At 44.9% G+C, this 16994-nt stretch overlaps 1 protein-coding gene across 3 annotated transcripts in view; it reads right to left on the bottom strand.

Annotated features, from left to right (window-relative positions):
• Nucleotides 1-3382: 3382 nt before the first annotated feature.
• Nucleotides 3383-16994, bottom strand: part of lhfpl2a (LHFPL tetraspan subfamily member 2a) — a 37475-nt gene continuing 23863 nt past the window's right edge. For 2 of the 3 annotated variants that reach the window (XM_041960614.1, XM_041960615.1), the window contains exons 3-4: nucleotides 10407-11206; nucleotides 3383-4554 (exon numbers count right to left, since the gene is read on the bottom strand). In XM_041960614.1, the coding sequence (XP_041816548.1) occupies nucleotides 4298-4554; nucleotides 10407-10827 (678 nt within the window). In that variant the 5' untranslated portion in view covers nucleotides 10828-11206 and the 3' untranslated portion in view covers nucleotides 3383-4297. Of the gene's footprint in view, nucleotides 4555-10406; nucleotides 11207-16152; nucleotides 16215-16994 lie in introns of those variants that run through there. The other variant, XM_041960616.1, reaches the window with a different exon arrangement.

The following is a 16994-nucleotide window of genomic DNA, read 5'->3' as shown; positions in this document are numbered from 1 at the left end:
GAGTCAGCCGAGGCTCTCACACATGCTGTCGTCTCTCTGCTCGAACAGGGCGGAAATCAACAGCATATCATTCAAGTTTTGGGGGCCAAAAGGCCTCCCGGAAAGAAAGTCCTGGTATTCACACAGACACTCAGTCAGCTCCTGCATGATTACGTGACAGACGGGATGCAGCCTGAGATAATCGCAGAATCGGTTAGGCGAGGAACTGGCCAGGCTGCTGACATGAATACTGAGATACAGAACAGAGTGTGGATTTTCCTGTCACTGATGAGCTGGTGGCTCAACAGTCAGGCTCCACGCTACAGTCAAAGGGTGGCGCTGGCTCTAATGGACAGTGAGTCACTGCAGCCACGAGAGATTGAAGGACTTGTGGAAACTGACACTGAGCCTCAAACACCAACAGTGACCAACACAAGAGTTGCGGAAACAGCTGCAGCGACACCTGCTGACCAGAACGCAACAGCACAGAAAGACCGAAACAAAATGTGTGTGCAGGTACTCATTGAGAAACTGTTTACTAAAATCTTCAGACATGCAAGCACGGACTTTCACACTGATGACCTACAGGACGTTGCTAGGCATCTGATTGAGTGCACATGGGCCGAAGTCAAGGGTAAAGACATCGATCTAAAAACCTTTAAAAAGCTTGACAAGGCCATTTTCAAGAACCTGCTCGACAAGTGGAGAGGTATAGATATGTTGCTGATTTCTTTAAAGACAAGGGACCCAGCAGTTGAAAAACACATTGTCTCCACTTTCAAAAAACACCTAGAAAAACGCAGCACCATCCGCAGGTTCATGTCCGCTGTGGGCATAGTCGTCTCTACGGTGTCATTTTATTGAATTACAGTATTCATCTTGAAGGGAAAAAAGGTCTCAATCTTCTTTTTTTCCTTCAAATTGAATGCAATAAGAGCTCAAGTCCTGCCTCATGTCCAGGATACCTTCTGCACCGCCGGCCTCTGTCGACAGACACGGACCAGTGGAGCAGGAGGATACCCCGAGCTGGGCCAGGACTTGAGCTCGTGCAGCCACCTCAGCAGTGTGACCACATTACCAGAAGCGAGGGTCCGGTCTCGGTCCTGAGTCTTTCTGAGTTTGTGTGTTATCTGCCTGTTGGTGAGGTTTTCTCCGGGTGCTCCGGTTCACCAACTTTCTTCAAAATCATGCAGCAATTGGGCGCTCTCAGTAGTCCCCAAAGGCTGACTGCTTTTAGAAAAAAAAAAAAGAAAACTCCCGTCTATATATGTGTGTGTGTGTGTGTGTGTAAAATAAAAATATAAAAAAAGTGAAACACTCTTCAAAACAAAATAGCCTACAGGTTCACACACGCCTGTTTCAGCATGTCAGCATTCAGTCTGCTTGACTTCTAAACTTTGTAGGTTCAGTCAACCAAAATAAAACAATCACATTAAATGCTCCACTTTTTTCTAATGTTCTCATGTAGTTGTAAAATAAAACAGCGTGTTGCGCTCAGGTTGTTATTTAGAAAGCCTCCACATGATGGCAGTGTTCGTTCACTTTTTACTTACTGATATCATGGTGCAAACAGACGACACCACAGCCTCACAGGTTCTGAACTGCATTGCTGCAAATACTATGATCTACAATCCCCTCATGTCCTCAGTTAATGGAGACAACACTGTCCAGGGGAAACGATGAAATTCACTCAGACTGCTGACTGTGTTCACAGTGACACTGGACTGTTGCAGACCGTCAGCTGTGTCTTCATTTCACACATTGAATCAGTTGCTCATTATTAGAAATCATAACATCAATTTCCACAATTATGCAGACGATAGCCAGCCGTATACTCATGTAAGACCAAATGATTGCAGTTCTATCATCATCTTAATTGCATGTATCTCAGACATCAGCTTGTGGATGACTCAGAATCTGTTACAGCTTAAACAAGACACCACTGAGATCCTTGTTATTTGAGCAAAAGCTGAGAGGAAGAAACCATATGAACAGCTAAATCTACCAAGAAACAGGTCAGAAAGGTCGTCATTGACTCTGACCTAAATTTTGAACATCACATTAGAAATGTGACTGAAGTTTCCATCTATCATTTCAGGAATATTTCCAGAGTCAGAGCGTTTCTCTCTCAGACAGACACGGAAAAGTTAATCCATGCTTTTATCTCCAGCAGGCTGGACGGCAGGAACACTCTTGTGTCAGGTGTTTCTGAGAGAACTATTGGTCAGTCCAACCTTTTGTTTATAATGCCCCAAAACTCTGGAAGCCTCCCTGTAGGTCTTCGGGGTTGTGTCGGAGTTTCCTCGCGCTCCTCCCCTCTGACTCGTCCACAAAAAGGGAAATGAAAGGCAAAACTCAAATCCTCTGGCACCGAAACAGGCCTGAATTTCTGCTGCTCTCCACACATTGCATGATTTGTCAGGTGCCTAATCTGGAAGTCATGAAGTGCTGTGTTAAGTTTGAGCGAGCTGGTGGAGAATGGGAGACTTCTCCGTGGTCCACATGGAGGGGCAATCTGTGATCACACCAACACACACAGGTGGAGCACAAGTCAAAGCATTTGTGGCCAAAAATAGGCTCCAGGTGGGAAAATGTGTGAGTGTTGATTTTTGACATTTTCATCATAATAATGTCACAAGTAACAGAATCCGAAGAGAATTATCAGCTGAATCTGCGGCTCTGCTTGGCTTTACAGAGCCTTATAACAACTTTCAGCTCATTGTTCATCCGTCCAGACCACAACTTTACATGGCATTGTGTTCAGCCACAGCAGGTGATACAAATATGACTCCAAATGATGAAGATGCTCTGTTACTGCTGGACAGTTTGCTGACTTTCAACTACTTCGTATGTCGTCAGCAAGTTCAGTCCACTAGTTCACAAAATAAATCTGAGGGGTCGTGAAATGATTAATGGGAGGGAAAACAATGAAAAACTCACGTTCTCGTACAACTTAACTTTGTTTTTCTTATTAAATAGTTTACCTGATAGACATGTGACACATAACAAGGGGCCCTAATTCGACCCTGCTATTTATAAGGTCACACAGATCAAACAGGTTGGGTTTAATTTTTAACAGTGTGTTTTTAATTTTTACTCCACTCCACTATTTAAACGACAACTGTCAGATAAATGTACCTCTGAAATGTAACACACACACACACACACACACACACAGTTCAGTTCTGCATCAGTGGAAAAACTGATCACCCGCTGGCTGGAAAACGTACCCACCCCCACCTCAAGGGCCAAGCGGAGGTCTCAACACCAAGCTGGCTGCTCCACTTGCTGCATCTCCTCCCTCCTCCTCCTCTTCCTCCCTCCTCCTCTTCCCCGCAGCAAGGTTTTCACTGGATAATAAACCAAAACCAAACCGTGTTTTTTCCCTTCTCTTTATTCGTTTGGCAGAAACAAATGGGAATAGATAGAACGCTATCTACGACTCGACAGACTCCCTGAAACCAGACATTACCAACAACAGCAATACTTCATGTACGTGTCCTCATCATTCAGTCCAGGTCTTTGTGCACAGATTACAGGATGTCTGCTGAATGAGGACCAGGCGCAGACCCTTCACAGGTCATCTTTCAGCTTAGGCTAAGATTATAAACTCACTTCATTTCAGGATTTCACAAAATAGAGGACCAATAGCGCCCCGCAGAGCTTCCTCTGCTTGTCCTCGTGCAGTCTGTGTGAATCATAACTCCATTACTCCACTACATTTCTAGGGTCTGCAAACACATTAATTATTCAAATAACAGTACATTCTGTAAGCTTTAAAAGGACATCCACACTGATTCTGTGACTAGTTTATTCTGGCTGAGTAGTGGTTCCCTTGTTGAGTTAATACTCCCACGTGGCAAACAGTTAACAGATCCAGGTTCGCTGGTCGTGGTGACAAAAACACCAGTGTTTTAAGAGTGACACCATCGGCCCAGCCTGGATCAAGCTGACCAATCATTCTGCGATCATTACTATGTACAAAATATATATAATCACGCTTATTTACAGGTCATGTGGTGACAGACGAAGCCCCTCTGGGTGGTCCACATGGATGACATGAATACGATAACAGACACAGCACCTCTAGTGGCAGAAAGACGAAGACACACACTGAGAAAAAAACTTGGCACTTGTCAATTTCTCCCACATAAACACAAAACAGAGACAAAAAGAGTCAGTTTTAGTGGTAAACAATGCAGGAGCCTCCCGTTCACAGGCCAGCCTCGTGTTGGCAGGTGTTGGTTGTTATTGGCCTGTGTCTCTCTTCTACTTCTTCTTCTTCTCTTTTCTTCATAAGGACAAAAGTATCTGGGTTTTAGAGGAGGCAGATGAGGCTTTTCCCCTCCTCGATCTCCTCCTGGACCTTGTCGCTGGAGGTGGCGATCTCGGCCTGTGCGGAGAAGACAGCACAGATGAAGGTGAGTACGGTGCCGCCCATGGCAGTGTAGAAGGCCCAGCCCATGGAACAGAGTCCGGCCCGGTACGGAGCCGCGTCGGGACCGCAGTACAGCTGGACCTTGTCTGAACCCCAGCCAGCAGGGTACAACATCAGACCCAGGATCAGAAACAGACCTGCGAGAAGGGAACCAGAGAGAGGGATCGTTAGTTGATGGCAGTTTATCAAAACACAATCTAAGCAACACAATAGCGAGCGTGTTCATTCTGACTTTAGTAACACTTTTGCTTCACAATTAGTTTGACGAAGAAAACTTTACTCAATACCTACCTATTGTTTTTTTCCCCACTCTTAGTTTTTTTCATTCATGCGATTATAAAGGTATCATGGCTGGTTTTAGACCAATAGTTTGTAGAGCTGCTCTCTAAAAGTCCACGATTCGAATCATCAGTCGAGAAGCCCCTCAGTCGGCTCTCATGTTGACAGTGAGTCTGCATGTCACACTGTAATGTTTGTGAGAAACCTGTCCAGCAGATCCTGTAGATCTGCTTACATACTGAAATCTATATAATCTTATATATTACTCATGATGGAGTACCATGATTCATGACAAGACAACCCCCATGATCCCACACTACTTCTCCATGTTATCTAACTCTGTCTTTTCTTATTGTTTTGATTGAGAGACCCCTAGTGGCAGAAATTACAAACTGTGAGTTTAAGGGAGATGGTGCTCTGTTGCATCTTTAGGCAACAACCCCACAATAAATCAAATGTGCTTCAGGGTCTGATGGACTCTGATGATCTCTGTGACCGCCACTATTCTTTGGCATGAAAACATTTCCTGCCAGAGTGCCATCAAAGGCATTCAAAGCATCCCATCAGCGCAGAAAAAAATGAGAAAAAAACAGCATGAAGAAATGATTTCCTGCCGACTGTCTGAAACGTGACCTGCCGATAATCACGGCGAGACCGCCAGGAAGGAGATACCTAAACCTGAATCTTGACACACATGCCTGTCAGGTCAGTAGAGAACAACAGGAAAAGGTAGCCAAAGGGCTTTTCCCGCCTGCCCCAGTCACTGTCTGACCCGCCGTCGTCCTGCGTCTCGAGGGAAGGATGGGGTCACTCCCTGTCAAACCATGACCCACTTCTACTGACTTGGCTTCAGCACCTTAACACTAATCCTGACCCACACACAGCTCTTGTCAAAAATGCAGCTGCTTATACATCATCTAAAAACAACCTTTGTTCTTCATGTAATTTAATGTCATGAGGTTTCCATCCTTTCCTCTGCTCTGCACTTCCTCCAGCGGCAGTGGATCGGTCAGCTGGCGAGACGAGGGCCTGCGACCAATCAAAGCTCAGGAGGAGACGTTTACAATAACACAATTACAGACAATAAATGAAGCAAACAGCTCCTTAAACCAGCCGGTCTCGCCGCTCTGTTTCGTCAAAATGTTGAGGTGAAACTATCTCGCTCTAATCTCTCTCACTCTCTGTTTCCTTTCTTTCTCCTCCCATTCTCTCGCTCTTAAAGCACCCAATATCGTATTAAACAAGGAAATGAAAACTAGGTCATAAATTCTTTCCACATGTTGCTGCATTGCCCTGACGTCCAGACCGGCTCCAGTGATGGATTGAAGGTATGGTTTTAATTCCCAGCCCCACCTCTCCTAAGAACCCCCCCTCCAGACACGCACACACACACACACACTCAGCCTGGACCTTCTAACCTAATATCCATCCGTGCTCCACCCTTCCAGTCTCACTACTCCCTCTGCACTGGCTCTTGTCTCCGTTAACTTCCAAACTGTCATTTCTCCACCATCAATCCATGTCTGATAGCTGCCTCCCTGCCACCAACCTTACTGCCCCTCTAACCTCTGCTCCCACAGCCTCCACCCTGTAATACAGCACAGCAGGCCCACTCTGATCCAAGAAATCTGACCCCCCTTCTACTTTCCAGGAAAAAAGAGGAGCTCCACCCCCCTAAAAAAAATCTATATGAAGTGAAAATAAGGACAAGAGACAGGAAGAGGGCAAAAGGACATACTGGCAATCTGTCAGCTAATTCCACAATCGATTAGTATCCAAGGTGACGGCTTATTTTGTCCTAAACCCAAAGATACTTAATTTACTATAAGATTCAGACAAGGAAAATCACCAAATATTGACAATTGTCGACCCTTTCGTCTATTATCAGGTTCAGCTAGTTGAAACCAGAGCAGTGTGATTTAACAGCTCTGCAATAAATCCTTCCTTCATGAAGGTTATAAAGTTTAGCTTTGGCTGCAACAGTCTTATTAAAGACATGTTGACTCAACTTAATGGTCATTACAGAGGCTGTAATTTATGATGCTTTGGAATTGTACTGTTTTATACTAGCAGTTGTTTCTAATATTATGTTAACCCTACAAAATATTGGAACTACTGCATTGGTTTCCGCATGTTGCATCTAATAGACTAGCAATTGAGAGCATGTCATGTCGAAATAGGTAGTTAGCCTCACAGAGCTGCTAGCGTAGCTGTGGACTAGTGTCGCTGCATCTCATTTTCTCTTACATGTGATGTAATGTTTGTTCTTAAAGCTGTATTCATTTATTCATTTGGGGTTTGTGCATCAAGCTATAAACACGGCACTGACATCTTACCACATTAAGCTGTGTGGCAAACAAAAAGTTACCACTTTACACAACCAACAGATATAAAACATTAGCATTAATTAATGAATTAATTCATTAGCATGTGAAGCTGAATATTCAGTTTACTTTTAGCTAGGTTTTTGGTCTCCACCAACTGCTGGCTCTTTAACTGCTAGACGCTCCACTCTGTTCACCAGCTAGCTGCTAACTTCGTCTGTCTGCTGTCTGGTACAGTCGCTTCAGCAGAGCTTAATCGCTGAAAACAGCTGGAAAAGGTGTCTGATGAGAGTCATGGCATTGAACCAGAACCATAAAGTTGCGGGCTGTGAAACAATGAGCTGAAAGATGCTAAAATGCTCTCAGCTGAGGGAAAGTCTGGTGTTAATTCTCTGCGAGTCGAGCGACACCTTTTACACCACATGCAGTCGTCTGATCCGCCGTTAATGTAAAAATAATGATTACAGCAGCTTTAATGTGGGACACATGGACTCCTAAACATCAGCCTTCCAAACGCATAACATGTGCTGTAAGTATGATCCCCAAGAGAATTTAATTGGTTTAAACAGGTTGCGTATGTTCATGATATGGTCTTTTTTGTTTGTAGTAAGTACACTACTGCTCCCCAGTTTAAGCAGTGATGATTTAGCGGTTGTAAAATGCTGCCCACCCACCCACAAAATGCTGCAGCGTAAAAAAAGATTTCCTAATATTGCATGTTTGCTCTACATTTGGTTATTTTCATTATGAACCAGCCACACCTCCATTGTAAACACAACTATGAAGTAAAGGTATTACATTTACAGGAATCCCCTTTCTTATCAGCCAGAATCAAAAGTTCAGCTTCGCTCTTTATCATCACATGATCTGAGTTTGATGCCCGCATTTCCGGCCTGGGGCTGAGTCATGGTCAATGTTAAACCTGCAATGAGGTGTGTGCCTCACAACTGGAGGGAAAGTTTACGGTAGGTAATAAAAGCACTCGACACCAAATGCACACGAACTGGAGACAGTTTTACGGCCAAGTGTGTTTGCCGTTTTGTCTCTAATCCTTTTCAGCTGAGCGACGGTGAGTGAGGAAGGCGTTTCAATAAATGTACAGAGAATTCACTTACAGGTAGTCTAACTGGTGTGGAGGAAGTGTTTCAGGGCCATCTAACTGTGCGCCTGCAGGGTAGAAAGTTTACCCCACTGACCCTAAACAGAAGACCGTCTGTTTAAGCCATCCAATTACGTAAAGTAAAAGGAATGGATTTACTTTCAGCCGAAAATCTGAAAACCACCTGAGCTTAAACTGACCGTCAGTTTAATGGCATCTGAGAAACTGTGGCCATCAGGAAGTGTGTCACAGGGGACAAAAGAGTCTAAAGTAAAAAGTACAAGTGACATCAGCGTATGTGCAGATTAGGTTAAGGGGCTATGAAGCTGCTCTAGTGCAATGACGTGACCATCTCTGGCAACGGCATCACAATCTTCCCATCTGAGGTCAATCACTTCCCCAAACATCTGCCGCCTGGCTCCAGTTTTCTCATTACTGGAGGGTCGGCACGAATAGTGGAAAGAGTGATTGGTAGAGAGTCGGTGTGGTGGTGAATATCAGTGAGAGTGATATCATTCACAGGCCTCGTGAAAAGACAAACTGAAGACTCTCATGCACTCTAACAGTGACTGATGGATTGGTGTTGGAAAAAGGGCAAAGAAACATCAGTGGTGACGCTGTTAGATGTCAGACAGGAGGTACGCTGGGCCTTATCTCGTCCCGCGGTTTTAAATGGGAAAAGGGTTATCAGCCTTGAGCTGCGCAGGCAAGAAGGAAACCTCCTGCCTCCTCAGCTGTTTGAAGCTCCTCTCGCCCCCTTTCCTCTTCCGCATCCTCATCCTCTCCACAATGAGGAGACTCAGCAGTGCATTTCCCCGCTTTCATTACGTTCGCCATGTGGTGAACGTAATGATGGTGATGGTAAATAAAGGGCTTTTGGCTGTGCAACGCTATCTCTGGTAGCTGCATTGGTGTGCATGTATATGAGCAGATCCCATCTCTACATTTGCAAGTTGAAAATTGACCTTTTGCCAAATAATCCCTCGTCCCAACAGTGACTGTCCAGTCATACGTTAGCAATCGTACCTTGGCACGGCAGGCCTGTCAAGCTTGGCTTTTCTCCACATTGCAAAGGACTAAAACCTAAAAGACCAATGCTCTGTGATTTGCAACATTAGCCACAATTATCTATAGTAATATGTATATTGTTGTATTGCTGGACCCCCTCGATGTCAAACTCATGCAGCTATAGTCAAATATGTGAAGAAAACGTAAAAAAACAACAACAAAAAAGTGCCCTAAATAAACATTCATGTTACTATTTCAGGTTTATTGAGTGTAGAGAGCCTTCCAGTAGCCACTCATGATTCACTCTGGATTTAAGCAGTCTCTCAGGTCAGCAGGTCTGCACAGAGCTGGTTTAACAGCTTGGCATGTCCTTCACCACACGTCCACCTTTTTCTGTTTGGGCCTGTTTGGGGGAGGACAGTCATAATCACCAGAGAGCTGGGAGCTGCAGTCCGTGAATAAAGAGGAGGTTCAGCGAGCATGATCTCATGGCCTCCTCCCTTGCATAATTCACCAAAGCCAGTCAACGCGGCCTGAGATTTGGCCTCAGACGCACCCCGTGGACGCAGGATACACACCCTTCACACACAAACAGAGATACGCATGCGTGTTTAACTCCAGGCCAATCCACCGTCAGAGAAGCTCCAGCTGACTGGGCAGAGAGTAAATATTTGGGTGGCAGTTGCTCCGAGTGACAGCTCTGAGGGTGGAAACAAGCCACCGTGTGTTTGAAACCTCTGACTGCTTGGGTAGAAGTTCACAGAAGGCTCCGCGAAAATCAAACACATCATTCTCGCAGTGGGAGTTGTGGTGCCCGTAATGAATGTGTTCAGCTGTAACTTTTCATTTACCTTGATGAACGGTGGACGCCACAGGAATGAAGAGAAACAATAAAAGTTAGATGAACTGAGTTTGCTTTAAGGCTCCTCGGTTCTCTTTAGATCAGTCGAGTCACATCTTTCATGTCTGGGCGTACACAAGGAATTATGACGAGCTCAAAAGCAACAAATGCATTGACAAGGAATAAAGCAGATACTGTAGTTTGCAATGTACTGTAGCACTGATAGTGTTTTGAGTCTGGTTTGGAGGTGTGTCCTGAGTCCTTACTGTGGTTGTAAAGTGGGTTATGCTAAAAAAAGAACTAGTTCGTATAATGTTTTTCTTGACCACATTGGAAATCAAAAGTGTTTAGAGACGCAGTAATGGTTTGAACGTAAAGATAATGGTTCACATTTCTGGACAGCCAAAATTAAATGTATGGGTTGTGTTCATATCTCACCTGCGATCCCTTGCAGCAGTCCACACACGTTAAAGATGCTCTTCTTCATGATGCTTTGGAAGCACATGGTGAAGACCGAGATGAAGGCCACGGCACACAGCAGCAGGATCCCTGCTGCCAGGAAGATAGAAGTAGCCTGCCAGAACCCGCTGGCTATCTCCCCAAAGTGTATGGCATACGGTCCGCACAGTATTCCACGCTGCAGGTGGGGCAGTTTTATACAGCGGCCGTAGATGCCTAAAGTGGGCCGGTAGGCCTCTCCGGCTGTGGTGGCCCCATGGGGGCCGTAGACAGCATCGGGGGTGCGGGGGAATCCCACCAGCCAGTCAGTGCTCATGAAGGCGATGAGCTCTCCGAACGCGGCCACAATACTCAGCAGAGTCCACAGCATGGAGCGGCAGGTGACAATGACATGGCACATGCTGACGGTGGCTAGAGTCTGCCTCTGTTCAGATTTCAACACCACGGAGAGCTGAAAAGGTGGAGCGTGAGGCCCTCAGCAGACCCAGAGCCGAGGTTGTGATCCTTCTCCGGCGGCGACGTGAGAGCGAGTGAACACTTCACAGGAAGGAGTAGGTGACACTGCTGTACGTAAAGGTTCAAGTCAATGATTCACAGTCTGCTGCTTCCCTCTTCTTCTTTCACTTCTTATCTTCTGCACAGCTGTTGTTCCTCCTCCTGGACTCACGCTCCTTCTGTCGGCTCGGTCTTCAGACTCTTATTCTGTCTGGTTTTTGGTGTCTACATTGTATTGAAGTTGTGTTTCCTGAGCCAGCCCGCTGGCGTCACATCAGACACACCTAAGACATAAAACAGAGAGACAGAACAACAGGGTGAGTGCTTTAATTGCATGTACAAAATGTAATTGTGTGTATAAAAGAATGTCTAAGATGATCGGTAATTTTTGCTCCCGCTCTCCTGTTTCTCCTCTGTCATCTTTAGAAAAGCAGAAGTGTGCAGAATGAGGAAAGTGTGGAGGAGGAGCAGGGAGAGGAGGAAGGGAGGCTTCTGGTGTAGATCTTCAGGAGAGGCTCTAATGAGTTGTGTAGGGATGTGTCCATTTGAAGTGGGCCTCTTCTGTTTTCAGTGTGTTTATGTTTGATGATTTGTGATCAGGGCTCTCGTCGTGTTCTCTACTCCCAGTGGCTCTGCTTGACTGAGGCCGTGAAGATGAAAACTAGAAAAACACTGTGCATGTCTGCCTTCGTCTGTGTGTGTGTGAGTGTGTGTGTGAGTGTGGAGGTTTAAAAGAGACATGGAAACGGTGGAATGAGAAGCGGATGCAGACAGAGAGAAAAACAAGCCGGAGGCCTCTCATCAAGCAGCCCACGCAGCTGACCCGGGGTCAGCCAACAGTTGATAACACAACGGCCGTCCGGCTGTTACATGACCGCTGATAACCTCGGTGACATCAACCCTGCTGCACTGCTGAGTCAGTGACACCACCGAAGAGGAAGTGCGAATGGTGTCAGTTCATAAAAAAGTCACATCTTCCACCCACAACTACTGACACATAATAGAGCCAAATCTGTCTCTATTCCTACATTTTTAAATAAATGTTAGTTTAGCGAGCAATCCTAGAACACTTCACAAAAGCTTTTACACTTGTTCTAAACTTCAGGTGTCAAGAAAGTCTTCATTAGCCAAATCCTATAGTGCACAGACAGTGATGCTGAGTGAGTTTTGCATTGCAGGCAGCTGTAAAAGAGGTTTGCATGAGTCATGAGCGCCTTCACGGCTGAACAGTCATTAAAAAGAGTGCCATTAAAGTAACTCATCGGCAAAAAAATGTAAGGAAAATGTAAAAAGCTGGATACAAAGTTTGAATGGGAAGTGATATGTCGAAAATGCAGCCCACAGCTACGCTAGCAGCTCTGTGAGGCTGTACACATTGGGGATTTGAGCTAAATGCTAACCTCAGCAAGCTAACATGCTCACAGTGACAATGCTAACATGCTAACATTTAGTTGGTATAATTTTTACCATGCTCACAATCTTAGCACGGTGTGTTAGCATGCTAGTATTTGCTAATTAGCGCACAGCACAAAATCAGCTGATGGAAATTGTCATTTTGGGAAATCCTTTAATCATTAAGATCAACCAAATTGGAAAAAGTCTTGACATCACTATGAACTGATTAGCTTAGCCTTGTATAAAGACTGGGGGCAGCAGGAAACAGCTAGCCTGGCTGTCTCCAAACTTCAGAAGCATTGTGTGTTCTCACCATTTTGTTTGGACAGAGCTAAGCTAGCTGTTTCTCCCTGCCCCCTGTCTTTATAATAAACTAGGCTAACTCTCAGGGAATAAATGTTAGACTACTCCTTTAAAGAGGGGGTTAGTTCTCTTCTCTTTTCAATGAGCAGAGCCTTTTCCGCTGAATGAAACTGTAAAACCGTTTGCTATAAAAGGTCTAGTCCTTCACGTAAGTGTCTCTCACTGAGTTATAAACTGGCGTATTTCACTAATACAATAATTACATCAGAATTAAGGGCCTCGTTTTTACACCTCATGTTTTTCTTAAATGAAGTGAATCATTTAAAGTGACGCCTTTTTCTGATGACAAATAGATTCCAGTAAACGGACAATGACGTCCTTATCCAAAGCCCTCAGGATCCCCAGGAGAGCTCCAGAGACTAAACAGTCAAACTTTAATTCTGTTTAAGATCTGAAAAGTTTGAGATTTGATTTATGAAAGGCATTAAGACATTTGAGCCAAACACATATTAAAACACAGAGGCTGGGATGCCAGAGAAGATTAAAAGATGCTTACACTGTACAGGCCTTTGCGCTCATGTTATAAATACAGCTCAGGGCCAAAGCTGACAGTTGTTTCTTTTCTCTCAGTCTTTTTTCTGCCCTGGTTTCCCTGCGGCCTCTTGGGAGTCTGTTAGTCATTCTCCAACCAGCGTTTGGCAGGGAAGCAGAGGGGGCCGGGGGGGCCGCTGCGGACACGTGTGCCGCCCGCACCGCGAAGTTTCCATCGCTCGGCCCCCGACGTGCCCTTACAGTGAGGGGAGCCACGGCTGAGTCCTTAGTGGTCACATCCCAACGAGTGGGACTCAATGTGTGTGCGTGAGTCAGAGCATGACACAAACTTTCATCTTTGTCATCCTGTGGAGATATTAACAACAGTTCTCCCCTTCTTCTCTCCCTGCCCCAGATTCAGATCCAGATCTGTGGTCTCTTGCGGGGCAGAGTGTGTGCGCGCTAACGTACAGTGTGTTTGGACTGTGTAAAACAGATGAGATCATAAGAACAGGCACAGACAGCCGCCTCTGTGGATTTGGACCAAAATTGATTTTATGAATCACAAGCATTCTCAGTGCCTCGCCGTGAACAGATGCGGGAACAGATGCAGGCACACATTCTCGAACCGGACTTCTTGAAAAAAAACACCCTCACAAAAAGACCGTTGACATTCCGGGTCCCAGAGGTCCTTTGACGAGACTGATGTTTGACGTTAGCATTTAAGACATACGGGCAGTATGAAGTTTTAAGGTCAAACATTTGCTGGCCAGTTGCGAAGACTAATTCCTCATTGACAGGAATATTGTTGGAAAACACTTTGGAGCTGAAACAATTGGAACCAGCTGGGCAGATACGGCGCTTTAAAGACCTGCACACTTAACCTTTGACCTTGCTTGGCTGCAGTATGTTTGCATCACGTGCCTGTTGGGCATACAGCACCTACTATTGCATCTAAATTTCTCTTAAGATGCCTTGAATGTGGGTTATTAGATCCAAAATAAGTCTAGGCAAGTCTGGTTCTATTAATGTACCTGGTATTTGTCGCGTCAACATACGCCCAGACGTCTGCTGGCTGTTCCCAGACAGACAGATTTGAGCAGTTATCAGGAACAGAAGTTTCCCAAGATAGAGTGAAGCATGGTAGTCTGTATATGTAAGGCTCGAGATGGATTTATGATGTCTTTTATAGTCCCTGAGTAACCAGGAGGGAGACCCGGGATTATTTGAGGCTCGGTTTACATGCACAGAAGAGTTTACAGCCCTCAGACGGCACCCACCACCCCGCTGAACCCCAACACTAATGCCCATGTGCGCACACACAAGACTCCCTACTAATCCCCATGTGCGCACACACAAGACCCCAGTTGTGCAGAAGGGTGCTTCTGCACAACTGGACCCCAGTTTATCTGCAGCCTTTACTAATAAATCAATAATCAAAAAGGAATTCATGATAACTAATCATGACTGATCAGTGGGCTGTTCAAGATGCCTGATTGGTCACATTCAAGCTTAAATAAACACGACAGCCATATGCAACAGTGCTTTAAACTAAATGCTAATGTCAGGATGCTAGCATGCTCACAATGCCAAAGTCGTTTTTCATATTTTAGGAAACATGTTTATTTGCAGTCTTGTTGATCACAAACCAACGTATACAAAATTTGAAAGTTTGGTCTGATGATGGCACTAGATGAACAGGGAAGGAATCACCTAAGGTATTGCAATTCATCCTGGGGTGAATATCTGCCACAAATGTTATGCTAATCCACCAAATACTATTGTCAAGATACATCATTAAAGTCCAAAACATCAACCTCATGGTGGCGCAGGAGCAATCTGGGGATCATGAATGGCAACATGAAGTTCATTGGAATCCATCGAATAGTTGTTGAGGTATTTCAGTCCAAAGATGTGGATCGACCCACCAGTCGACTAACGCTGCCTCGGCAGTGGCAGTGTTGGTTGACCATGCAATTTCTACTACGATGGTTAAAAAGCTTGAGTACACAACCCCTGGTCAAAGCGTCCACTCAGCCTTTCTCTTATCACAGCAGTAATAACAGCAGGAAACGCCTTTCTACGCTGCCACTGACAGGAAACAATCTACATATCTATGGACATGCCACGACTGGAGAAACACGTCACCATGGAGAGTGTTTGTTTAGAGCGGGATGAAAGCTTTAGGGAGATTTTACGGAAGCTCTACATGCTGAGAGGAGAAAGCAGCAAAGGTAAGCTTCTACAACCTGTCAAAAAGCTGACAGGACTATGAGGCATCTACAACTCAGCAGCATCACTCTGTTAAATATTCAACATCCAACTCTGGAGAAAATGTGCATCTTCTTGGATTCGCTGCATTTCCAGCCCACACCTCTCAGAGGCGAAGCGATTTTAAAACAAAGGCAGCGCTTATGATCTGCGAGGATCTGTTTGAATGAGAAGCCCCTGCAGCTCCTGAAAGGGAATGCTGGAGATGATTGGTCACGGAGGACCTCGGATACTAGTCCAGTCACACTTTCTTGTCTAATAGATAAGAATCTGGAAACAATTACAGTCATCAGGTCTGTGACAACCATGTAAATCAATCAAATGCAGCAAAAGCGCAGGATTTTTCTTACTATGGGCATCCTTCTGATTGTGTATGATTTCATAGCACTTGCAGGCGTTTGAGTCTTGGCCTTGTCACTGTTTAAGGAAAATTGCAGACTCTAATGGTTCTAATAGCAGTCAGTAACAAAGGAGCTTGCAGTCAGGTTTTCCACAGCAAAGCAGCCAGTCTTTCCTAACACTTCTGCACATCTGCTCTGCATCCTGGAGCTCTGTGACGCTCCAGCGAGGTTGTGATTCAGACCGAAAACATAATCTTTATATTCTATTACATCAGCCAGGAGCACAGCTGACAGTTGGTACGAGTAAGTGTCCACGCAGGGAGTCACTTTAGTGGATTAGAGGGGACATTAAGGCAGGACAATTAAGAAAAAGAAGACAATAGTCCAACCTGTCTCCATTGGTCTGTGGATAGTCCAGCTCTCCTGGAGATGTGGCTTCTCTGCCCTGACTCTCCTCCTCTGCTCACACACTTTAATGCCTCTCTCTCAGACTCCCGGACCCTCCCCAAGTCCCACCTCCCTGGACCGCCACGTCTCCTCTGATTGGCTAGGCCGACACTGGAGCCACACTTCTTGAGAGAGTCCACATGGTGGCCATATTTCAGTGCTGAATCTGGGTTAAAATAACAAGAGCTGGAGCTACAGAGGGTCTCTCCTCTTCCTCGCTCTCTCTCAGTCTCAGTTTCTCTCACCTCCTCACTATGTTTTCATTGTTCTCTGCACTCCTTTAATCAGCCACGGCCAACATGTTATTATGAGCCCAAATGCATTTTCACTAACCAAAACCGAGTAAGCCTGAAGTATACACCATTAAGAGTACTTCTGTGAATAAGTACACTTGTGTTACTATCCTGTTTGATAAACTCCAGGTATAATTGTAAGTGGATTAGTTCAATACTTTTTCAGACGCCCCACTTTTTAGTTTATGTAAGTTCTTTAAAGTATGCTGTACATAAGCTGTACTTTATGCTATGAAACTACTTTACTGTTATGTGTCATTTTGTTCTTGAAGTATACAAAATATATTAAAAGTGTATTACTGCTATTGTTTTTTTTTAAAGACCAGCCTTCATTGATCCCTTAGGGAAATTCACAAACTACACAGGAGCAAATAAAGTAAAAAATAAACCCCACCTTGACCAGCTGAAACATAGAAAGAGATGAACACAATAATGCATCAATACTTACATAATACTATAATTATATAATAATATAATGTGCATTCTAAAAT

Source organism: Chelmon rostratus, chromosome 19 (genome assembly GCF_017976325.1).
Source record: "Chelmon rostratus isolate fCheRos1 chromosome 19, fCheRos1.pri, whole genome shotgun sequence".
In the NCBI taxonomy this organism is placed as follows: domain Eukaryota; kingdom Metazoa; phylum Chordata; class Actinopteri; order Chaetodontiformes; family Chaetodontidae; genus Chelmon; species Chelmon rostratus.
The sequence above is the reverse complement of the archived record's forward strand: the minus strand, read 5'-3'. Positions and strand labels throughout refer to the sequence as shown.